Source organism: Podarcis pityusensis (genome assembly GCF_964106645.2).
Source record: "Podarcis pityusensis genome assembly, chromosome: 12".
Taxonomy (NCBI): domain Eukaryota; kingdom Metazoa; phylum Chordata; class Lepidosauria; order Squamata; family Lacertidae; genus Podarcis; species Podarcis pityusensis.
In genome coordinates, this window is record NC_138037.1 from 42,182,794 (window position 1) to 42,207,528 (window position 24,735).

At 39.2% G+C, this 24,735-nt stretch overlaps 1 protein-coding gene across 10 annotated transcripts in view; it reads right to left on the minus strand.

The window, feature by feature from the left end:
* The window catches only part of TOP2B (DNA topoisomerase II beta), a 47,393-nt gene that overhangs the window by 19,947 nt on the left and 2,711 nt on the right, over positions 1-24,735 (minus strand). For 7 of the 10 annotated variants that reach the window (XM_080974544.1, XM_080974543.1, XM_080974542.1 and 4 more), the window contains 19 exons: positions 17,427-17,597; positions 17,088-17,178; positions 14,534-14,597; positions 12,647-12,792; positions 12,258-12,355; positions 10,589-10,801; positions 10,335-10,508; positions 9,371-9,472; positions 9,113-9,250; positions 8,604-8,742; positions 7,977-8,134; positions 7,720-7,845; positions 7,297-7,407; positions 6,438-6,543; positions 4,985-5,094; positions 2,451-2,543; positions 2,251-2,365; positions 1,937-2,058; positions 1,017-1,165 (listed from right to left, as the gene is read on the minus strand). In XM_080974544.1, coding sequence (XP_080830670.1) covers positions 1,017-1,165; positions 1,937-2,058; positions 2,251-2,365; positions 2,451-2,543; positions 4,985-5,094; positions 6,438-6,543; positions 7,297-7,407; positions 7,720-7,845; positions 7,977-8,134; positions 8,604-8,742; positions 9,113-9,250; positions 9,371-9,472; positions 10,335-10,508; positions 10,589-10,801; positions 12,258-12,355; positions 12,647-12,792; positions 14,534-14,597; positions 17,088-17,178; positions 17,427-17,597 — 2,426 coding nt within the window. Of the gene's footprint in view, positions 1-1,016; positions 1,166-1,936; positions 2,059-2,250; positions 2,366-2,450; positions 2,544-4,984; positions 5,095-6,437; positions 6,544-7,296; positions 7,408-7,719; positions 7,846-7,976; positions 8,135-8,603; positions 8,743-9,112; positions 9,251-9,370; positions 9,473-10,334; positions 10,509-10,588; positions 10,802-12,257; positions 12,356-12,646; positions 12,793-14,533; positions 14,598-17,087; positions 17,179-17,426; positions 17,598-24,196; positions 24,495-24,735 lie in introns of those variants that run through there. The other 3 variants (XM_080974547.1, XM_080974546.1, XM_080974545.1) reach the window with 2 other exon arrangements.

A 24,735-nucleotide genomic window follows, 5' to 3' on the forward strand; every position in this document is an offset into this window, starting at 1 on the left:
GGTTTGAACCAGACAGAGGGCCTTCTTGGTAGTGGCGCCCACCCTGTGGAACGCCCTCCCTTCAGATGTGAAGGAAATAAGCAGCTATCCTATCTTTAAAAGGCATCTGAAGGCAGCCCTGTTCAGGGAAGTTTTTAATATTTAACGCTGTACTGTTTTTAACACTTGATTGGGAGCTGCCCAGAGTGGCTGGGGAAACTCAGCCAGATGGGCGGGGTATAAATAATAAATTATTATTATTATTCCAGCACCTGGTCCCAAACCCTAGCAAGTTATAAAGGCACAGGAAAAAGCAGTTGGAAAAGAAATCTCACTTTAGAGAAGTAAGCCATTTGTTGCTAGCTCATCTGTGAGCCAACCTGTGAGGACACCAGAATTAAAACAAATGGCTTAGTGTTTAGGCTCGAAGTCCCAGTGTGTCACCAGGAGCTAAAGATATTAACACGTAAATGCCGGGGGGGGGGCTGGGAAAACTGCTGCAGCATGTATGTATGTATGTTATGTCTAACTTCAAGGGCACAATCTGGCAAAAGAAAAGTCAGACTGCAAAATGGGATTTAGTTGCAAAAAACTTTTGGTGCCTTATGCCCAGTGGATATATACGCAGTGCTCTGCTACAATGTGCGAATGCCAAAACACGTTTCACCCACTGAAGTCAGAGTTTAAGCATTAAACAGCAGAAAGTCAAGAGTTCCAGAGTTATTAAATGCAGGTCTCTTCTTTGGGGAAACAGGAGGTCTTTGTCTCAAACGAAATGCAGTGCACAAACTATTCACTTTTCCTAACCGCTACATATTAGGAAATGGAAGGAATGGAAATGTAATTAGCTAAAAAGAAATCGAGCCACTTTTACAATTAGGCTCACATAGTTTTGTCAACAATCCATGAAAAGTTGCAAGTGGCTTGAAATACTCATTTAGTTATCTTTAGCTGTCTCCATCAATCACAAATACACACTGACAATCTGTACCACTTAAATAAGACTAGTTCCACTTGCGCGTTGAACAAAATTTTACCTTAGCATAGTGAAAATGTAACGAGGACTTGCGGCATCCTTGCCACCATGAAGCCTAGTACCAAACTGACCAATAGGCTGCAGTAAACTGACATTGTTACTTCCAACGAAGTTCTGAGCCAAGTTGACAACGGTCATCATCAAAGCTTGCTGGAAGAAAATGTTTAGAGCACTGTTACTACTGCAACACATTTTCCTCACCAAAAACTAACCTGCAAACGAGTGCAGAATAAATTACTGACTTAACTAGCAATTGGCCCATCAAGTTGGGGAAGGGAGCACCATATCTAAAGACCGTCACTGTTTTAGGAACTTTTTTCCCTAACACATTTACCATCCCAGTGTCAGCACAAATAAAAAATGCTAATCTGAGTCCTGGGTGTTCACTGGAAGGACAGATCGTGAAGCTGAGGCTCCAATACTTTGGCCACCTCATGAGAAGAGAAGGCTCCCTGGAAAAGACCCTGATGTTGGGAAAGATGGAGGGCACAAGGAGAAGGGGACGACAGAGGACGAGATGGTTGGATAGCATTCTTGAAGCTACCAGCATGAGTTTGACCAAACTGCGGGAGGCAGTGGAAGACAGGAGTGCCTGGCATGCTCTGGTCCATGGGGTCACGAAGAGTCGGACACGACTAAACGACTAAACAACAACAACAACAATTCTGAGTCCTGCATGATCTGCAACAAATCTATAGCTTCAGTGATGAAAAGAGTGATGAGAAGTTGGGAGCTGAACTGAGAGTCTTCTATACTCACTCATCACTGAAACCATCAGAGATGAAGCAAGGAGTGAGGCTAGGCCTACTTTCGAGAACTTGCCTTGCCCTGCCACCCCAAACCAACCATTTTGCAAAACTAAACAAGTGATAAGCAAGGCACAGAGAATTTCCCTCCTCCTCTTTTTCTTCTCATACTCACCTCTCCATGATGGTACGCTGACATCTCAGCAATAGAACCAGCCAGCTGAGCAACTTTAACTTCACGCTTATCGTTTCTTTTAAAACAAGTGAACAAAACCTTGCGTTGTCCTGGTTTAAAACCTGTGTTGAAAAATCAAGTTTAAAAAAACATTTTTGGAATTCGTATTCTTTACCAATAGAATAAAAATACCCCGTTCAATAATTACATGCTTGAGAAACAAAGTTTAAAGGATTTCCACTCCTCTTCTTCAAAATAATAGCATCTTCAAAATAAATAAAAGAAGATGCTATATTCCATGAAGGTTCACTTACCATCAACAAGGGATGGAATGGATCGCTCATTGTCTGAGTTGGAGAAAAGAATCAACTCCTTGTTGATGAAGTCATTGTAAGTGAGATGTTTTGTTGCTGTACCATATAGAAATTGCTAAAATAAAGAGAAGCTATTATTACTTTAACATCGACAGAAATAACATTTGCAACTCCATCTTAGTTCTGTACTGAAACATTACCTCTGGTAATCCATGTAATCGACGCTGTCGTCTATCTTCCATGAAATTTGTCAGCCACTCTTTTCGGTCATCAATTTTTTTCTTACTGAAGGCCTACAAACATTTCACATGCTATAATTAGATAAAGCACAACTAGGGGGGGGAAATGCTGCAAGCTATAAAAGAGAGACAATTGTGCACATGGCCAGAAGGTGGTGAATATGGTTTCCATGTTAGCTTGGCAGACCTACATTTCTGATCCAGACCTGATATAAGTTAAACAGCCTTCCTTTAAAATAATACTTTTAGAGGGGAATCGTCTACTATCTGGCTGAGTTAAATTCAGTCCAGCAATAACCTCAGACCAGCAATATCATGAAACATAAGGAGTGCAAGAGTCTGCTTTTTAAACAATGCAACATGATTGAAACAACCTCCAAGATGTCAGAGTATCTTAAATATTGGGCTGACTGAACTTGACTGTTGCAGTCTCTCTATGAGCTATTTTATCAATTTTTAAAGTCTGTGTGCACTAATTTTCTGCAGTTTTTTCCTGCATGTCTTGCACGCTCTATCAAGGTGATAAAACAGAAATAAGGAGGCAATGAAGGATAAATGATTCCAGTACTAACAAAACAGGTAAGAGTCATGTAACAAACATAGTAAAGTGGAAAATGTTTGTCAACTCTGTGTCTACAGTTTTTCCTCCACCCAACATTACTAGACCTGTATCCTAAACAATTATTGTTTATGTATTTGAAATTAAATACTTTACAAGTAGGAACCAACAGGAGAGGAGAATAGTGAACTAGAAGACTGCCTCCTTCCAGGGGCGTGCCGAGGCCACGCCCCTGGGATGCGTGCCATAGCCTCCTTCCCAAATTATTCTGCATGGTGGCTCCTTACATTGGCTGAGCATGAAGTGAGCTGCATTTGCAAGCCATATAGCCAACCCAATGTCCTCCCCCCACCCCCAGCTTCACTTGTTTTCTACTCAGCAGGTACAACTTATCGGCACACTTACACGCATCTCCTACTGTGGGAACCTTGAAGTCATAGTAGATAGATCAACTGAAGAGTCAACTCAATGTGGTAGAGTATTTTATTTTAAAAAACTGTATGAATTCAGCATTAATAGCAAACTAACTAAAGCAACGGGGCGCAGGTGGCACTGTGGGTTAAAGCACAGAGCCTAGCACTTGCTGACCAGAAGGTCGGCGGTTCAAATACCCGTGACGGGGTGAGCTCCCGTTGCTCGGTCCCTGCTCCTGCCAACCTAGCAGTTTGAAAGCACCTCAAAGTGCAAGTAGATAAATAGGTACTGCTCCGGCGGGAAGGTAAACAGCGTTTCTGTGCACTGCTCTGGTTCGCCAGAAGTGGCTTAGTCATGCTGGCCACATGACCCAGAAGCTGTACGCCGGCTCCCTCAGCCAATAAAGCGAGATGAGCGGTGCAACCCCAGAGTCGGTCATGACTGGACCTAATGGTCAGGGGTCCCTTTACCTTTACCTTAACTAAAGCAACAAGTGTCCTAATGATACTATATATAAATTATATGAACGATATTGTCAGAGCTGCTTCCAGATCCTAGCTCACAGAGGATCACGCTAGCCAGCGATCATTAAACAAAAGTCTTTATTGAGTTACAGTTTCCATTCTCAAGCTGCTGCGTGCAACTCTACGTCTCATGGTTAGATCGGCGAAGCTCCATCTGAGTCTCCGCCCCCTGTACACCAGTTTAAGATTCTAGCCTTACTCCACCTCTTCCGTCTCTCCTTTCTCCTCTGGGTCCTGCTACCCCCCGGGGTCCCTTCCTTCCTGGATTCTTCTGACGCTGACGTTGACCCCCCTGACTCCTCCCCCTCTTTTCGGCGGGCTTTGGGACCTGGCTCCCTATCCGGGCTGCCAACTGCGCCGCCCTCCTGTACATTTGAACTTGGCGCGCGCGCCCAGCCTTCAACCTTCCTCTCGACCGTTTCCTCGCTCCCCGATGGAGGCGTGGCCAATCCTGACTCATGTCCTCCCACTGGCAGTGCGCCGCCTGATCCCGATGCCTGGGACTCCTCCCCCCTATTGCACTCTGGTGTGGACGCTGGTCCTGATTTCCAACTGCTTCTCTCTGAGTCCCCTCTGGCCCCTTCTTCCTGGGGTGTCCCCCTCGGCACCCCCCTTGCTCTGACCATGGGAGCCCCTTTCTGTGAATCTTCCGATTCGCTGGAAAGACTCAGAGACCTCGGACCGCTGTCATCGCTAACATTACCTTCGGACTCCTCCCCCTCGCTCTCTATTTCCTCCCTTTCCTGTGCCTCTGCTCCTGAACCCCTGACAGATATTATATAAATTATATCCAGAGTACAGTTCTGGTTGGTTTCACAAGAGTTAGGAAAGACACAAAAACAGAAATCTAAAATGATCAAAGGGCTGGAATGCCATCCAACATGGGAAAAATTGTTTGGGGCTTTTAGTGGAAAGAAGTTCACTAGACAGAGTTCTATATAATTACAAATGGCAAGGAGATAACAGACAGCAAGAAATTAGTGCAGGAGGTTATTTACCAATGTAATGGCGGCATCATCTTCAGGACCAGCATATCGAAATAAAATTCGATGTCTCTCCATATCTGCAAAATATTCTTTTGCTTCTTTAGAAGTGCTGGTGCCCAAACCTACCCCAGAGACAAAGAAAGAAAAAATGCCAATTTAGTCCATCTTCCATCTCAACCTTTAAAAAAATTAATTCTAAAGCTACCTGAGGACATCCTAAGAGGCAAAAGATAAAATAGTTTGCCACCAGTCAATTATTACAGTTGAAGAAATCCAAAGGTCAATTTAGCTGAAGTAAGTAATGACTAAGTCTCACTGAATGCACTGAGAGTAGCTAAGTCTCTAATATTATGTTTGCTGACTGGGAACAGTTGTGGACCACAGGTATGAAATTTACGGCATGTAATGCCTTAAGAGAAAATATTATGAAAATGATATACAGGTGCAAGCTTGCAAAAATCTACCATTTGCCTGATAATAAATGTTGGAAATGTAAAGAAACTGAAGGTACATTTTTTCACCTTTGGTGGACGTGCCCAAAGATTAAGGCTTTCTGGGAGATGATATATAATGAACTAAAAAGGGTATTTAAATATACCTTCTTGAAGAAACCAGAAGCTTTTCTCCTGGGCATAGTCGGCCAATTGGTGTTAAAAAAGGACAGAACTTTCTTTATGTATGCTACAACAGCAGCAAGAATACTCATTGCAAAGCATTGGAAGACACAAGATCTACCCACACTGGAGGAATGGCAGATGAAAATGATGGACTACATGGAATTGGCGGAAATGACTGGCAGAATCCGTGACCAGGGAGAAGAGTCGGTGGAAGAAGATTGGAAGAAATTTAAAGACTATTTACAGAAATATTGCAAAATTAATGAATGTTAGAATGATGTTGGATTGAAGTTAAGTGGTTTCTAGCTGTACAGGTACAAAAGAATATGGAAAAATTGGTTTTTAATATGTAAAAATCTAAAGTTATAATATATCAAGATTAAAGATTAGGATTACAAAGGAGGGAAAGGAATTGTTGGATTAACAAATTTAATTGGAATACAAAAGAGGGAGGTATGAGGAGGTCTGGGAAACAAGTAAACGTAAAAGAAGTGAGGAAAAGATGAAATTGTTTTTAACTGCTTTTTCTTTTTTTCTACTTTGTATTTTTCCTTTTCATTGTTAATTTTTTTTACTAATGTGATTTTTTTTCTTTTGAAACTTTAATAAATATTATTTTTTTTTTAAAAAAAGAGAGTAGCTAAGTCTCAACTAACTATTCCATTGGTTTTGAGTTGAGACTATGATCCTATACCTGCTTACCTGAGAGTAAGCCCCATTAAACTCAGTTGAACTTACTTATGAGAAAACATGTAAAGACCGGGCTGTTAGTTATTAATAAGTTTAACTGGACTGGATCTCAAAGGATTTGGTACTTGGCTGTTGGGCAAGGAAGTTAAAACACAAACCTTTGTAGTACTTTATTTTCCATGCTTTATGGTTTTCCATATGTTTTTTCCATTCATCAAATTCAGGAATACTATAGAAGGCGAGTTCCTGTTTATTTTTGCTTGCCTTAAAAACAAAAGATTTACAAGTTAGATCCTGCAACTATTTTTTTATTCAAGTTTATGAAAATTACATTCAAAATAGATTGCTGTGGGTGCAGCAGCTCCCCCGCCATCTCTCTCACACATTACAGCTAATGATCAGTACACAGCTCCCATGCCCCCATTAATCCTTCTCTCTTCATGCACCACAAGTTATTTGAGGTCCAGATCTTAAGGAATTGGATTGGGGAAGAGAAGAGGCCTAGATGGAAATATGGGAGATGTGTTCAGCCTCTTCCCAATAATGTCCAGGCAAAATACTTCTTCCAGTGCCTGTGATTTTATTCTCATGCAGCGAATGCCTGTGCCAATGCTAAATAAATCACAGTTCCGAACATATTACAGCATTTGTACAAAGCCTCAATTTGATAAACAAATGGAACTCTCTAACCCAGAGTTCCTTTTCCAAATTCCCCAAAGTCAGAAGAAAAAATAAAAGGCAAGTTAGTTCTACCACTTCTTTCTATTTCAACTTTTCACATTTTTCTTTTGTTGGTCTATTCCAAGAAAGGGTTTGTATGTATCTGAGTCTATTCTCTTTCCTTTTGTCACTTTTTGCTTTAGGATATCATTCAACTCAATAAGGTATCTATTCCCTGAATATATATATTTTTACTACATAGAAGGATGTTGTTTTGAAAATGTTTGACATCAGAAAAGAACATGAATTTTTTGTCCCTGTATGTTTATAATTAGTGTCAGAAGAATGTGTACTTACCTTTACAATTGGAGTGATGAATTCTTCAAGAAATCCATGTTTCAGAAGGGAAGGCCAATTATGATGAATAAAATTGATCAGCAAGCCTTTAATGTGAGATCCATCCTGATCCTAAATATAAAAAATAAATGAAATGTCAAGGCTGAACAAAGGCAGAAGTATTTTTAATTTTTATTTTATTTTAAACTCATTTATATCCCACCTTTCCCCCTGACAGGACTCAAGCGGGCTAAACAAATATGAATGTCCGAATCACTAAGGAGCAAAGAGAGGGTGTTGCCAAGGTGGTGTGAAATAAAGGCTGAGAGGCAGCCAGGCAAGTGATATGAAAAGTAATACAGAGATGATAAGGAGAACAGAATTATCTTCAAAGCAACGTGGCAAAGTGGGATGGGTTGTTTGAATTCTAAATCTTTCACTGACCTGATCAGTCATGATCATTATTTTGCCATATCTTAATGTTTTCAGAGACTCTGGGTCTTCATAACTTTTCTTGTATTGTAGACCTACAATTTTTATGATGTTGTTAATTTCTGCATTTTCCATAATCTGTGTAGAAAGCAGAAATGGAGGCAAGCAACAGTTTAGCATGTATATATTACACACAGACATATATATGTGTGTTATATGTGTATTATGTATACACTCATCAGCCACCTTCTTAAATGGCTTTTCCTTACCTGTTTGTGAGATGCTTCTCGAACGTTGAGAATTTTACCCCTGAGTGGAAACACGCCATATCTATCTCTTCCAATGACACCTAAGCCAGAGACAGCTAAAGATTTGGCAGAGTCTCCCTCAGTTAAAATCAATGTACAATCCAAGGAATGTTTGCCACCTTCAAATTGGGAGGGGGGGCGGGGAGAGAGAGAGAGAGACAAAAAAATTAAGTTGACGAAATCTTCAGCCAAGACTATATGCAAGAAAGCAACACACAGTTAACTCAATTTTTAAAAAGCAACTGATTGATTGAAAAGGCAGAGATGCATATTTGACTTGATTTGCTTCTTTTAATCAACAATTATATAAGAAAGTGTTTTAAACCCTTTGTCCAGAATTAATCTTTCAGTGGCAAACAATATAAAGAGGAAAAGAGAAGCTTGCTTTAACATAATTGTGCACAGCATGAAGACATTAATGCTGAAATAGGGTCATTTTTACAATGAATGAGGAAAACGTATTTGCTCAAAGGGAAAATATATTTGTTCAAAATTTTGAATATGTGTGTTGGTCATTTAGTCTTTTTATGAAAAAATAAAATGCATATTTTATACAGGTAACTATGCTAGAAGACAGTTTGCTCTTACCAGCGTCATTAGCATCATCGAGTTTTGGAATGCCCTTAATTTTGCTGTGTTTCACTGATGAACATTTTTTGTTCAGCTGTGTTTGTGCCTTGAATTTCACCCAATTCAGGATGCTTTCTACAATACCACAATTAGAGGCCTATAATACAAAACAAAAAAAATCACAGTCATTCTTAGGAATACAAAAAAAGGTTCACACTGATAGAAATAAAATATACTGAAGTGTCAGGATCGATTTCTCTCCAAAAATGATATACTGCAAATTTATCTTGCGCAAAATAACCTTAATATTTCATTTATTAAAAAGGGTATTTTACAAGCAAAACCAGGAGGGCTCTGGTAATTAATTATTTTCTATTCAGCCACATTAACAGTCATTTCTGGACAGTCAACACTGTCATACTAAAAAACCACATAAATCTGAATGTCATAGTTCCCTTCCTTCATGCAAAGAGGATTACATTTCCCATATTTCCCATAAAAATATCAAATAAATATGCAATACTTACTGCTTTGAAAAACTTCTCTGATAACTGGCATTTGGACCCAAAACTTTTAGGCTGAAGTGTCATGTTCTCTTTCGTTTGAGAATCAAAAGACGGGTTCTCAATGAGGCAATTAATAAAAACCCATATGTGGTTCTTTACCTGTTCAAAAAGCAAACACACACACAAACAATAAAGGAATCAAAGATTCCGAAATGATAAACCTTTTTATCTGAAACGAGGACAGACCAATATTTTTCTCCGAAGCGAGGATCAACTTGCCTGGAATGGTTTCACTGAAACGCCAGCTTTGTTCTTTTTCTTCACCACCTCTATCAATTTTCCAACAATTTGATCTACAACATAATCAACGTGCCTACCACCCTTAAAATTAAAAATAAAAGGAAGTCAGTAAAGAGAGAGAATTAAACTTTAGAATTACTAATTACTAATTTATCTGTAGTTTCCACAGGAGGGACAAAGAAATAAGATACCCAGAAATGTTTGCACTCGCTCTCTCATATTCTAACATCTCTAAACTCGTAAAGGTGCATGTGTACACATACACCACAAGCATTCTTTATTTTATATATAAATTATATATCAATTCCATGAACTGCATGAGAGCCTAAGACAGGCATCCCCAAACTCGGCCCTCCAGCTGTTTTGGGACTACAATTCCCATCATCCCTGACCACTGGTCCTGTTAGCTACGATGATGGGAGTTGTAGTCCCAAAACAGCTGGAGGGCTGAGTTCGGGGGTGCCTGGCCTAAGATATGTGAGAGCACAGGATGTTACAAATTATCAAGCCTGGAATGCATACCACTGGCATAGTTCTGTCTTCCCAAACTTGGTGCCTTTCAGATATTTTGGATTCAATATCCATCAGCCTCAGCCAATGGTATGGGATAATAAGAACTGTCATCCAAAACACCTGGAAGGCATCAGGTTAGGGAATGCTGGCATTGTTAAAAAGTGTGAATGTTGCAATAAACTCAAAATAACCTGGATGCATCTATTCATGCCTTATGCCAGTCTCTCACCTTTTTTGTCTACTAAGGAAATTTATTGCAAAATATTTAAACTGAAAGTCTTCTTTAAAAAACTGAACCGACGTAGTCCTTGGGAATTAAATGTTGGACATTTTAACCACAGTAACATGACATTCATGAGTAGCTTAATGCCACATTTCCCTTTATGCTGTTTACCAGTTCAACCACTGTAAATTATATAAAACAACTCACCTTTGTGGTAGCAATACTGTTCACAAAGCTAATTTGCTGAAATCCTTTCTCACTTAAAGTGAGACATACATCCCAGCGTTCATTTGCAAGTTCATGGATAACTTTCAGAGCAACTCCAGTTTCATCCAACTTGTCTTTTACGTAAAGATCAACGTAACTACGAAAACCATTCACCTGTGATTTTACAAAATTAATTACTTACTGTTTTAAAGCACACAAATACAATTATGGAAATAATTTACTAAGCCTCTTACAGGTAGTTTCTTTCCATTAAACATAACTTTGACCCCTTTACATGCTCCTGCCAAATCATAAGCTCTTCTTGTCATTAGGGCCACAGTATCTTTGTCAAGTTTTTCCATCTTAAATTTAGCAAGATCTGGTTGGAATGTGACACATGTGTAGTCATCGCCTTCAAAATGTTTTATTTTGGCATCAGAAGTCTTCATCATATTGTTCATCCAAGTCTGTGTTTAAAAATGAGAGAAAGAGAGAGGGAGTACATGTCAATAGCAATCTTTCTATATTCTACCACTACCAAAAAGGGTGCATAGAATAATGTTGATTCTTGCACTTTGCAGGTATGTTAAATCTGTATTCAGGGGCAGTACGAAGAGTTTAAGCTTTGTCCTTCAAAAATAAAATAAATACCACCCCAACATGATTATAAGCAACAACATGGCAAGTATAACGTAACTATTTCCCATATCATAACTGATACTGCAACCAAATAACTTGATTGTGGGCCACTGCATCATTGATTCAGAACGATTATGGAGTGAATCCAAAATTAACTAAATCACAAAATTATTTTAAAAGTTTGCTAACCCTACAGGAATACTAGCAGTGGAAGTCAAACATAATTTCTGAACAATTTTTGTTTTTAAATTTTCCTTGAAAATTTCCTAGTGTGAATACATAAAAAAGGTAAAGGACCCCTGACAGTTAAGTCCAGTCGTGAACGACTCTGGGGTTGCAGCGCTCATCTAGCTTTACTAGCCAATGGAGCCTATGCTTGTCCGCAGACAGTTTTTCCGGGTCATGGGGCCAGCATGACTGGAGAAACCAGAACAGTGCATGGAAACACCGTTTACCTTCCCACCGGGGCGGTACCTATTTATCTACTTGCACTTTGACGTGCTTTTGAACTCCTAGGTTGGCAGGAGGTGGGACCGAACAACGGGAGCTCACCCCGTTGTGGGGATTCGAACCGCCGACCTTCTGATCGGTAAGCCCAAGGCTCAGTGGTTTACACCACAGTGCCACCTGCAAGTGCCACCCACAAGTGTGAATACATAGAAGTTCATAAATTACAAAATAGATAGTTCAGTTAAACAGTTTCATCCTATGCTGCAACATATCTGTAACAGCAGCTTTTAGGTGAAAAAACAATACATGGCAGATGCCATATTGAGAAGGCTAGAAATGATGCTCCATTTTATCTCAAAAGATAAAATGGCCATAGCGGTCAACTTTTCCCTTTTTTAAGGGAAATTCCCTTATTCCGAATAGGATTTCTCACAAGAAAAGGGAAAAGTTGACAGCTATGAACAACAGCAGTGAAAAATATTTTCCTAAACCAGGCCAACCAGCTTCTTGTGAGAAGATAAATCAATTTACACGCACACTGACCAGAAACTGAATGCACTGAAAAAGATGACACAATAGTAGTTTTTGTTAGTTCTCCACTAGGGTTAAGACAATTAAGGAGAATCACACACGTTTCTATAGTTATATGTTAGGACATTTTCAAACAAGACAAATATCCTTAAGATGCAAATGGACCAAACATCTTATTGAGCTAATTGGTATTTTCACATGAATTACAAATGGATATATTTTGTGCAATATAAAGCTTTTAAAAGGGGGATTTTTTTCAACCAAAGAGGGTAAGTCCAAAGAATTAAAGGGAAACCAGCATACCTGTTTAAAGCTGTGTTTGTACTCCTTGCAAGCAGTTTCAACTGTAAACTTTGTACTGAATATATTACAAAGTTTTGCACCATAGCCATTACGACCACCTGAAAAAATAAGGGAAAAACATTTAGAAAACAATTTATCCCAAAATTTTGCTTGTCCTACTAAACATTTCCTAATGATACTAAGTGCGCACAAGGGATTCCAGTAAGTATACACATTATGTATTAATGAAGGACTAGGAACTGTCAGCTAGAGGAATGTCAAATTAAATCTTGCATATACTTTATTGCCAACCAAAGTATTTCCCTTCTATCAAAAATAAACCAATCATTACAAAATGATGACAACAAATTAGTATTAGTCCTCTAATAGGTCCTGAACAAAATGTTTACCTGTAACTTTTTTCTCATCATCATCATAATTGCTGGAAGTTAACAGCTGTCCAAAGATTAAGGCAGGAACATACATCTTTTCTACCTTGTGTTCCACGACTGGAATGCCTTTTCCATTATTCCAGATACTTATAATATTTGATTCACTGGAGATGTAAATAAATATTTTGTCACACAATGTTGAATTTGCATACACTTACACACACACACTGTTGCTGTCTAATAGCAACAGGGAGAATTCCTCTGTACCAGGAAAAGTGAGTACTGATCACACTGTACTCAATCTCTTTTCACAGAAAAGGTATCTACACATTTCCCCCCATAACCTTACTTTAAAAAAGAAAAGAAAAAAGAAAGCTCAAGTTTCAGGGCACCTTTCAGGCAAAAAATAAAGTGTAACTCATGGATTTCACAAATACAAAGCCATCCTTAACCCAAGCTTACTCAGTTTTCACATTGACTATAGCCTCAAAATACTTTACAGTCATACCTTCGATCTCAAATGCCTTGGCTCCTGAACAAATCAGCTCCCAAATGATCGAAACCCGGAAGTGAGTGTTCCGGTTTTTGAACATTCTTTTGGAAACCGACCGTCTGATGGGGCTTCTAATTGGCTGCAGGAGCTTCCTGCAGCCAATCAGAAGCTGCGCTTTGGTTTTTGGATTGCCAAGGGGTGGAAAGGAGATAAAATTCCATCAAAAGAGGAGTGGCAAGTTAAACTACTTGAATATATGGAACAGTGAATATGACGGAAAAGATCAGGGATAGAACGACCCAAAAGTTTAAAAAGGAATGGGAGATCTATAGGCAATATTTAAAAGAATATTGTCCCCATATTAAAACTTTAGAATGCTTTGAATAACTCTCAGAATTGCATAAGGTATAAAGAACACAAATAAGATATAATATAGGTTAAGTTTATTGAAAAATAGAGGCAGGTAACAAGGAAACAAAGAACCCACACCAAGGAGGTCAGAAGTCGATAGCTGAAATGTGTTTGTGTTTTCACACTGTACTGTTTTCTTTTCTTTCTTTTGTTGCAAATTATGTGCTATTTTTGTCGCCCCCCCCCCAATGTGTCTGTGTCGATTATAAACCAATAAAGATCAAATTTAAAGAAGAAGAAGAAGAAGCAGCTGAGCTTTGGTTTTTGAACGTTTTGGAAGTTGAACAGACTTCCGGAACGGATTCCGTTCAACTTCCAAGGTACAACTGTATATACATACTATAATACGGAAACAAAAAACTATGAGCAGAAAGAAACAATGTATTTGGGCTATACCACAAATTCTGAAAGTGCAGTGCCAAAGTAACCAGGGTTGTCTTAAGATTTATACTATAGAAAAATGAATAAGGAAAACACAGGCTGTAGGCTATAAACTGTAGCAAGCAATGAACAGACCAGGGAACAAGCTTGTGAAAAGTCTTACACAAGAACGGTTCTGAACTGGGGTCACTTTTATCATGTATTGCTATTCCACCAAGTGAAGAGCCCTTCCATGAAAAAATGCTTTCTGCTAGTGGAAATGCACCTTTGGTGTCACATGAATGTTTTCCGCTTTGAAAAAACAAAACTGTTCGTACAAATGAAAGTCTGCATATGTTGAGTACTCAATGAAGTAATCTCTTAAAAATGTACTCAGTTTTATATCACATCCATAAAAACAGGGGCAATTGCCTACTGCAGACTTAACACTCAAAATGTCTTCCTCCTATGACATTCAAAATTCTCCCCACTATTTTAACTGCCTTTTCTATGAATATGCATTTTAACATTCCTTCGTTCTAAGTACTCTAAATAATGCAAGCCAAATTTTACTTAAACATGTCAACTACAAAAAAATGAATGCCCTTTTCTCAGGTAAATTAGAAAAAAAGTTTACTTACGGATCAATTGATATTTTAATACATGTCATATTCTTATCCCTCTGTTTATTGTCTGCTGCATTTACTAAAAATGAATAAACATTTCTTAGTGGCAGTAAAAAAACCTTTACCTAGTTAAGTATCCAACCAACTTCAACTAGCTAAATATTTTTGTATTCACATGCAGCACATGCTATACCTCTGAGAAACTTTAACACATCATATGATCTTCCTGAAACAGTCCACTGAGTTCATTCGGACCTTTCTAGTATGTTACTTATCACTGCACTCATACTTATTTCATTCTGATGTCAATGGCCCCAACTTTATTCTTTTAGTTTTTCTACTTTTTCAATATCAAACATAATGCCAATGGATAGTTCACACATTATGCCAGTACCAGTTTTTCAAGATAAGCATGTCTCCCCAATGCGATGTGATCCCTGGCAACTGAAATGCTGGAGCTCACAAATCTGGAAGTGAAATCTGTGACTCCCGAGTTCATGGATGATGTTCCCAGGCAGAAGAGTAAATAAGTAAAAGGCTACTCAAATGTATCAGTTAATTCACCTTAAGAAATATTAGTCACAAAATACACTACGACGCACTTCTAGTTAGTTTATCCAGTTCTTAATGGCATTATGATGTGAAGAATGCCATTGTGACACATACATTTTGTTTTAATTTTTTGCTGTTGCCGTTTCCATTATTTTTCATTGTGATTTAATGCTGCATTTCTTAATTGCTTCTCCCTTTCACCTCCCCTCCACACCAAACACATGGCTATTAGCCACCACTGACCAGCAACTGTGCCCTGTTTCTAGGACAGCAAAGAAGGATATAAGCTGAATTATCCTGTTCAGTACTACCCCATACACATCTATTCAGAAGTAGGCTCCATTGATTTCAATGAGGAATACTCCTAAGTGGTCTGACACGTAGTTTTAGTTACATGATTACAAAGATTTCCATGTGACAGGACATCATACACACATATATAATCCTTCCCTGCCTCTATTAGATCTGGCAATATTAAATTTTAATTTAATTCCCCGAAATCATTAAAACAGTACTCTGGCCCTCTAAAACAAAATCCCTTTACTGAACTAAATATTATGAATTTGGCCTAAATGTGGAGAAATCATGTTTTAAAAACTAAGGGGGAAATTCTCAGCCAATTTGACAGAGCTCCTGTGTTTTTAACAGCTGCACAACAGTCTAATTCAATTTGCGAAACTTATTCTAATAATGCATCTTTATGCTAGGAATTTCCTGGTGAAATTCTGCCTGCAAAAGCGCTATGAAATGTGTAAGAGCCTGCTAATAAAATGTGGTAACTCTACTTGCAATTTAGTAAATTGTGTGGAATAGCATGATTAAAGGACCAGCCATACTTTGGTTACTGAATATTTCTGTGTTGTTGAATGATAAACTTCATAGACCATTTACTTTAACAGAAAAAAGTTGTCAGATATCTCAGTCCTCTTTAGTTATACTACAGAGGTGGTGGTGGGGAATACTATAGGCTTTCAGATGAATAAAATGGTCTAAAATCAAGTATTATGATTCAGAGTGAGGATCACGCTGACAATTTCCCAGCTTTTTAATATGCTTGAATATTTTAGCAAGCATGTGCCAATAGCTAATATGAAATGACAACAAAATAAATAAAATTGTACATGATATTGGTGATGGTACAGTAGTACTTTCACTGAAGTCACTATTGAGCTAGATTCCTGACGTAAAATTATTGCGAGCTTGTAAATATCCACTCACTAGTCACCTGTGGCAAGTAATATTTATCTTCGGTTGACCAGGGTAAGGAATCTTTACAAAAGTTGGCATTTTTATCTTCTTAGGTTCACAGACAATCAACCTGGACATGAGCGAATAGGAGGCTGGTAAAATATTTTATGAGCCAATAACTTGTGTTGATTTATTTGTGAGCCTCAGTTATGGTGTTCCCAATGCCGCCATAATCCTTGATCATACAAAATGTAAAACTGAAAACCTCACCAATGCATAGTTCTAGTGTGCCACATAAAATTAAAGGAATTTTAGGTTGCTATGATGGTACATGGCCATTATAATTATGATTAGGAGATAGGGAATAAGTTGTAGGATTGTTTGTTGGTTTCCCAGTCCCCTCCACCCTTAACAATGGTACGGTGTTATGCAGTGGTGAGTTTCTTGAGGTTATACTAGATGACCCTAGAGGTCCCTTACAATGCTGAGTTCTTCAAAAACTACTATGGTTAACTCTGAACTGACTGGACTCCTTATGTACCATTTGGATCTTTGCAAATTCTGGACTGGAAATACACACTGAACATTAATCAGTTCAAAATTAGTATAAGCCCAAGTCATAGTTAAGAGCAGCAGGGGCTGAATGGAGGGAATTTGTAAGCATATGACCCTGAAAGAAGGGAGCATGCAATCCCACAATCTATTTTTACTCTTTATCGTGGTTGATTACTAACATGTTTTTGCCAGTTCTAAACTCTCCTGAATTATTCCATTGTAAGCACTTTGAAAATGCTGAGGATGGCAGAATATCACAATTATAAACACTTACCAAGAATTTCATCGAAGATCTTGTATAAGCCAGGTACATAGGTAATCTCTCTACAATTCATTCCTATATCTTCATCAAACACCCACATCAGCTACACACAAACACACAAAAACACAAAAACAAGAGTTTACTTTACTGAACTTTAAAATAAATATTTACTGCTATTACTTTAAATATTCACAGAACATATTTATTTTTAATTCTCAGGACTGTTTTTTCTCCGTATCCCTCCCATACATTTGGACTGACATAGGGGGGAAAACCACACAGAAACATTGCTATAAACCTTCAGTTACAATATAAACACTTGTTTTAATTAAAGAGAAAAATAAAAATTACCTGAGTTACAGGTTCCACTGAACCAATGTATGTATCAGGACGGAGAAGAATATGCTCAAGCTGAGTCTTTTTCTGATAAACTCTCTCAACAGACATCTTCTTTGAATCATTCTTATTCATGTGTTCAGGTTCTTCCTTTTTTGAAGCATTATTCTGATTATCAAAAAGTGTCTGAAATAAAAGGAGGAAAGGTAACCAAACTATACTGATTCATCCCATTCTACAACTGCAAGTAAGAACCTTTTCCATTAATAAAATAACTACAGCTTTCTAATTCTTCATTGTGCAAAGACTTTGGGCTAGTAGCAATGCTTGTTGCCACTAGAGGAAAAGATACAAACCAAGAGGTTATTGATGCATAGAGGACATGCCTCCATATTGTTGGCTTTGGTAGAAGAGTTTTCTTTCTTTTTTTTTATAATATGGGAATTTATCTGACCTATTACCTTCTGCACTTTCTACTGGGTCATGTTAAAGATTTCTCTCCACCCCTCTATACAGGAAACATCATCACACCATAATACAAAATGTTAAAAGTGCCCTCACTTTAAAAAGGGAGGGAGAGTGCCATATAGGGTTGGTTCAAAGGTTAACACCAAACCATGGTTTGGCACTGGGTGAATGAGCCTTCAGCTCACACACTCCATACTCCACAGGTTCCCAGTTGGTAGCAAAATGTATATTTTGATATTTAACCCAAAGCAGCACCTGGCTGTCACAAACTCGGGAGAGAACAACTGAGAGGAAGGAACATGTAGGCCCGTGACACCTAAAAAGCTCAGGGCAAAACTGTGGTTTATCTTTATCTCTGAAGCAGTGTTTGAAATTAGCCATGCTCCAAGCGTGTTTTGCAACTGGTGCAGGTCCGATTGCAGGTTGGCAACTGACATCTCCACCTGGCTTTCTTAAGCAGGTAAGCCGAAGAGCTTATTTATTGCATTTAAATCCCACTTTTTTTTTTGCAAGGAGTACATGGTTCATCCCCCACACCCAGTTTATTTGATGTTTTAATGTATTGTAAACAGCTTTAGATTTTTTTTCCTTTAAAATATAAAGTGGTATATACGTGACATGAATAACAACAGCAACATCAGCAACCCCACTGAAAAAGTAGCACTGGAACCTAATTCAAAGTGCTAGCTACCTTCAGAACTGGGGGTGGGGGACTGTGGCTCTTCAGGTGCCAACATTACCAAACATCAGAGATAACATGAGTTGCATTTCAGCAACCTATGGTAGACCACAGGTTTCTCATACCTGCTTTAGAGCAGTCCATGGCCTAAAAATGCTAAGAAGTTGTTCTCCCCACATGATCTCTTCCCCAGCACACACATATGGCTACTATGCCATCTTGGCTGTGAGTCATGGAAGGCCTTGCAGGCCTTTTTCCTCCAGGCTTGGGTGAGCAGGGCCCTGAATGACTCCAGCTACAAAAGCTGAGGCTGCTGAGCAGACTCTTTGACTGAGGTATGTTTCAGGGAAGGTTTTTTTGGGGAGGGGTGTTGCTGTTTTATATCTTTATTTTAGATCTTATTATGACTTATGTGGAAATTTATTTAATCTGGTTGGGTATTTTTTTAATTTTTAAACATTCTTTATGACTTCTATGATTGTAATTAAAGTATTTTTTTAATACTGTAAGCCACCTTTGAGCAATGTGTTAACTATGGGAAGGGGACATACAAATGAAATGATGTATGCATGAATGATATATGTACACAGAATAGCATATCTGAAGGTTTATAAATGTGACAGGAGCAGAAACTCTGGCCTAGTTAACATCTCACGTTAAACTAGAGTAAGGTAAAGGTAAAGGGACCCCTGACAGTTAAGTCCAGTCGCAAACGACTCTGGGGTTGCGGCGCTCATCTCACTTTACAGGCCAAGGGAACCGGCGTTTGTCCACTTCGCAGACAGCTCTTCTGGGTCATGTGGCCAGCATGACTAAGTCGCTTCTGGTGCAATGGAAGACCAACACCAGGGCAGCGCAGTACTGCTTAACTATAGTTTAAAGGTGAACCACACAGAGAATCATGGTCGCTTCACTCCTCCTATTCCTGTTGCTCCGTTCGTAAGAGCTAAGCCATGGTTTGCCTTAGTGTAGTCTGAACTCAGAAGTGTGATTTGTCTCTCTCCCGAAGCACAAGCTGTAACCAAGCTCATAGCTCATGGATTACGGGGAGGGTGGGGGAGAGAGAAACCACAAGCCCAGCTTCAGACAGAACTCCAATACAAACCATGGTTAGGCTCCCATAATGCTGCAGCACCGCAGAAGGAGTGAAGCGGCTGTGATTTTCTCCCTGCGCACCAGCATGCTGCATTTTAAGACATAGCTAAGCTTAACCAAAATTCCAAGTGGCATGTGAATACGGCCAGTCTTATTGTTGTTCCAAGGTTGTAAAACACTCTGTAATGGCAAACTCTTATTATGTTTTAGACAGATATGCGATGTATTATTTCAGCAGTCTTGTGAGATTCCAGATCAGACACAGCTTTTATGCCTTTAAAGCATTGTGCCTTTTTCAACTATTTATTGGAGGTGTGGTCAAAGATATATTTTAAACTGCACTGAAGTCTCTACTATGAGGTTTAATTTTTTTAAAATGAACTACAGCTGCTGCCTCACTTTTCCTACTTCTCATTGTCCAAGAACACCAAAATAGCACTTTAAAAAAAAACACCAAACCAATGAGTACAGTACTAATGGTAATGTTGGGTTTTAATTCACAAAGGCTAAGGTTGCAATTCTATGACTTGGGACTTACTCCTAAGTCAGCATACATAGATCCAAGATGTAAATGTGTTAAATTGGCGTGAGGAAAGGAAAGGCTTCTACTCATAAGTTGACAGAATAGTTGGTTTGTTCCCAAATTATGAGACACTTATCATTACCTTTAAAGAAACCACCTTTTATTAGTTCCTAGTAAAATGAGATTTCTTTAAGGTCATAAGTACACAGGCCATAAAATATTCTGATGTTCATGATTCAAACACTTTACAACTCCATCAGAAGAGAAACTGTCTTGTAATATCTTAAAGTGATGTTTCTTTACGTACACACGAACCATATTATTTTACAAAACTATGGAACAGATGGTCCAGATCAGGTTCTCAGCTTTAACAGTTACACATTCTCTGTATTATCTCCTTGATCAACAACTAATCACAGATGGAAACATTTAAATATTTGCAGCCCTATACATCTCTTTGGGCACAGATGTCACCTGTTATATATGCTTGCAAGAAGAAAGTATTAGACCATCTTCAGCTGCCAGTAGCTCTGGGAATTAAGGCTGCATTTGTTCCACCACTTCATAAATTAAATGCAGTTTTGGACTGGGTCTGCATGTCAGCTGTATTGTTTGTATGTGTCACTTGAGCATAGTAATAGATGTCAAATGTCAGTGTGATTTCAAGCAAGCAAATGTATGGCCAGCAGAAGATGGGTAGATGGATAGTACACATGTAACACTAACCCATGGTTTAGTGCTATGTGCATGAGCTGGAAAAAGCCTGAAGACACATGCACGCCCCATGAGATTTTTAGTGTTTACTTTAAGTTTCCATGCAACCTGGCTTTTAGGTATCTGAACTAAGTATCATGGTTTAAAATAAATACTGATAGGTTTCTAAACAAAACAATTTCAAACCCGTCATGAAGCTAGCTTGATAATCCAAAATTTGTTTTAAATCATTGCCTATTGGACTGCTACACTAACAAGCCAGGATTTGTGGAAAGTAAAACTTGTATAGAATTCCATCAGGCCATGTGGGAGGGGAGCAGAGGGGAACATACAAGTCAAGGCTCAAACATAGCACTAAGCCAAGTTTTAGTGCTACATACATAAATACAAGCCAATTATTTCTTGCTTTTAACCTCTGAGCAAAAATGGATGAAGTCTTAATATTTCGTTTACATTTCTTTTTTCCCTTTCCTTTCTATAAGAGGCCGCATGGATCAAATCTACCATGACTATATGCGTATTTGCTCTGGTTCTGTATTCTAGGAATGTGCTATTCCAAGATGTATTACTGGCATGATGTGCAGAAACATTCAATGTGAGAGTGCAGAAAATGAGGTCTTGCACAGGAAGCACAATAAAAGCTCTAGTTGTGTACCAATCTCCTTGCTTAAGGGGTTTTTGTTATGACAAAAAAGTTTTGCTAGAAAAGCTAATGTTAATAATGTATATAAAGCTAATGTATATAAAGTTAATGTACTTAAGGTCTGTATATTCCTTTTACAGATACAGTCTCCCCAACTTCTTTAATACACTGTAAATTGGCAAAGATACAAAATAGATTAGAGCAGATACCTCCCCTTGGATCGTTACATCCAGTACTCACAATGGGGAAAATCACTGTGAATCATTTCCAGTTTTAACTTTAATATTTATTGAAAAGAAACAGTTTACTCAACTTCCACAATTTATTCAGAAAAGTTTTGAGGGTATAACTTATTTTTTTAAAAAATGTAATTAAGTTTTTATACTAATATCAAAACATATTTAACGGGTATACACAATTGGGGGGGGGGTTTCCATTTAAGGATCCTAACTCCACTGCTTTACTGGTGTTATCCATAAGAAATTGCAAAAGGCATATCTGCCAAGGACGCTTGTACTAGTTTAACTCTGAAATGTAGTCATAATAAATAGTAATAATCTGTCAAAGACACCTTTGAACATTAATTCTTCCTTTAGCAGAGAGTTCACTATGTCTAGTGTTTGAGGCCTTGCCAATTTTTACCTACACAGAATCACAATTTTAATACAAATATGGTAAAGTAATGAAAGATCACCTTGAAAGCTGAAAGAACAAGGACTATGGAAGTAGCAGACGATTACAACAATACACACAAATAGCAATACTTTTTAGGAAAATGATTTAGTGCTCATGCATCACAAATGAAATAATCCCAGCCCTCAACTACTAAATTCAAAGTGCAAGTTCAAAGATAGTTGGGACTTTAGCTGGAACACTAATGCCATTGTGTCCATACTAAATGTTTTGCTCAATTTGCATTTCTGGACATATTTTTTTAAAAGTTAGTGGAGTTAATACATCATCCCAAATAGTGATCCTTATTACAGCTCCACTTTCAAAGTTAATTTATTAAAGAAGCAAGACTAGAAAGCGCTTAAGAATGACATTCCCTCAAAACTTTCCACTGGCTGGATACATGCACCTGCAAGTGCATCTGATAGATCTATGAGATTGACTAACTGTTTCAAATGGCAAGTATCTATCATCAAGTCAATCTGCTCATCAGAAGGTGGGTACCACTGCTATATGAAGCAACAAGGTGAAGACCATCCCTGCTCACAAATCCACTTATACAGTCCAGTCTACTGCTTGACAAAGCAAACTGGGACATTTACATTAATATCAGTTCTGCTCTTTGCACATGTCAACTGTTCCTCCAGCAAGTACAACAGAAGAACAAGGAATAGTTTGCCCTCCTGGTTATAGAAACATAGCCTACTTGTCAGCAAGGATTGCAATATTCCACGAGTTGCCTTATTTTTAAAGCGTGGCTGCCACTATGTACCTAAAAATAGGCATCCTGGGACACACATAGAATTTGCCACTTTTCAATTTATAAAGAATAGCAACATTGTCTTTCCTTTACAGGACACCTGACTTAAAAGTGGAATGGAAATATTTTTGTTTTCAAAGCAACAGTCCTAATGAAGTTAGGGTAGTAACATTGTATTACTACATGAAGCTCTAGAGTAGCAGCAAGCCCGTCTTGAAGAAAACTGCTCCTTTACACCATTGTGCTGTGTTGCCTTTTCTTGCCAGTTACATTAAGGAAGTGACCCTGGTTTGAACTCTCTGCTGAACAAGAGAAATAGAAGTAAATGACTGATTGGGGAACTGTATCCATTCAGCTATCTGCTCCCTCCTGGGGTCTTTCCAAATGGGATTTCTTTCAACTGGGCCAGAAACAGCATATCACAACCTCTAATCTTAAAAAACCCATCATATGGCTTCATGACCACTTAACTCTCCCTTTCCCACTAAATTTTCCCCAGCAGAATACTCACTGTATTTTTATATCAAGATCCAAAAGCTGATCCTCTCATAATTTACCTATTTTGTGTAGGGATGGAGCTAAAGGTACTTGCACATAAGGACCCCAGTTTTCAGAAAACTGATAAATCCCAAATCCTTATTACTAGTTCAGGTGTGAATTCTGCAGTGGCCCAGCTGGAGAGACGGTTCACTTTCAGCCTGCTAGTTCAATGCTTTGGCTAGACGCGAAACAAATCTAAGAGGCCTTAAAAACTGTTTCAACCTTTCCACTCTGCAGGAATTGCGGGGTGGGGAGACCCCTCTTCTTATCAACTGATCAACAGAAACAAAATAGCCATGTGTACTCAAGAAGCACACTGAGTAAGAGTCAGTAACACAAGTGGGTGCCACATAACCCCCCTTTAACTCTGCGAACCCCTGGCAGGCCACACACCCGTCCCCCCCAAAAGCCAGCAAGTGAAGGTCCCATAGCAGCAAAGCCAAGGGCTCCCATTCCCTCGCCAGAATCAGCAAACACCCAACCCTGTACTTTCCACCCTGGAAGCAGCCTAGTCCTCCCCCTTCTCCCTTTCTCTCTGCATCCCCATTCTCCATCCCTGCAAGCATCTTCGCCGCTCCTCCATTATTTTCCCCGAGGCCTTCCGCCTCCCATTTCAAGCCAAGCCTGTTAAAGGAAAGCAACACCGCCGAGAAGGGAAGAGAAATCGAAAGAAAATGCCAAGGCAACTTACCACCCAGGTTAAACCCCCGCTGCCGCCGCCGCCTCCTCCTCCTCCTCCTCCTCCGCCGCCGCCGCCACCTCCTCCTCCTCCTCCACCACCACCTCCTCCTGATTTTGCCATTTTTTGGCCCTCACCTCAGTATAAATAATTATAAATATATATATATCTACAAAAGCCTTTTTTTCCCCCAAAAGAAAAGTGGGGGGAGGGGAGAGGGAAGCCACCCGCGGCCGGCACAGGGCTGCAGGCGCGCGCACGCACACACACGCTTCTCTCATGCACCGCAGATTTGGGAGGGGGCGGGCGGCGTGTGTGTATGGGGGGTGGGGGGGTGTTCCTTTCCCACACAGAGAAAGATCCTTTTCCCACCCAGCGCGCGCGCCCGCGCGCCCTCACACACACGCACGCGCAGTCCGACGGGCCCCCAAGGTTGCCCTCACGCTAATACGCGCGCGCGCATCCACACAACGAACAATCCCCCCCCTTTTTTTTCCTCTCCCCTCTCTCTCTCACACACTCTTTCGCTTTGTGGGCCGCGCGCCCGCGCG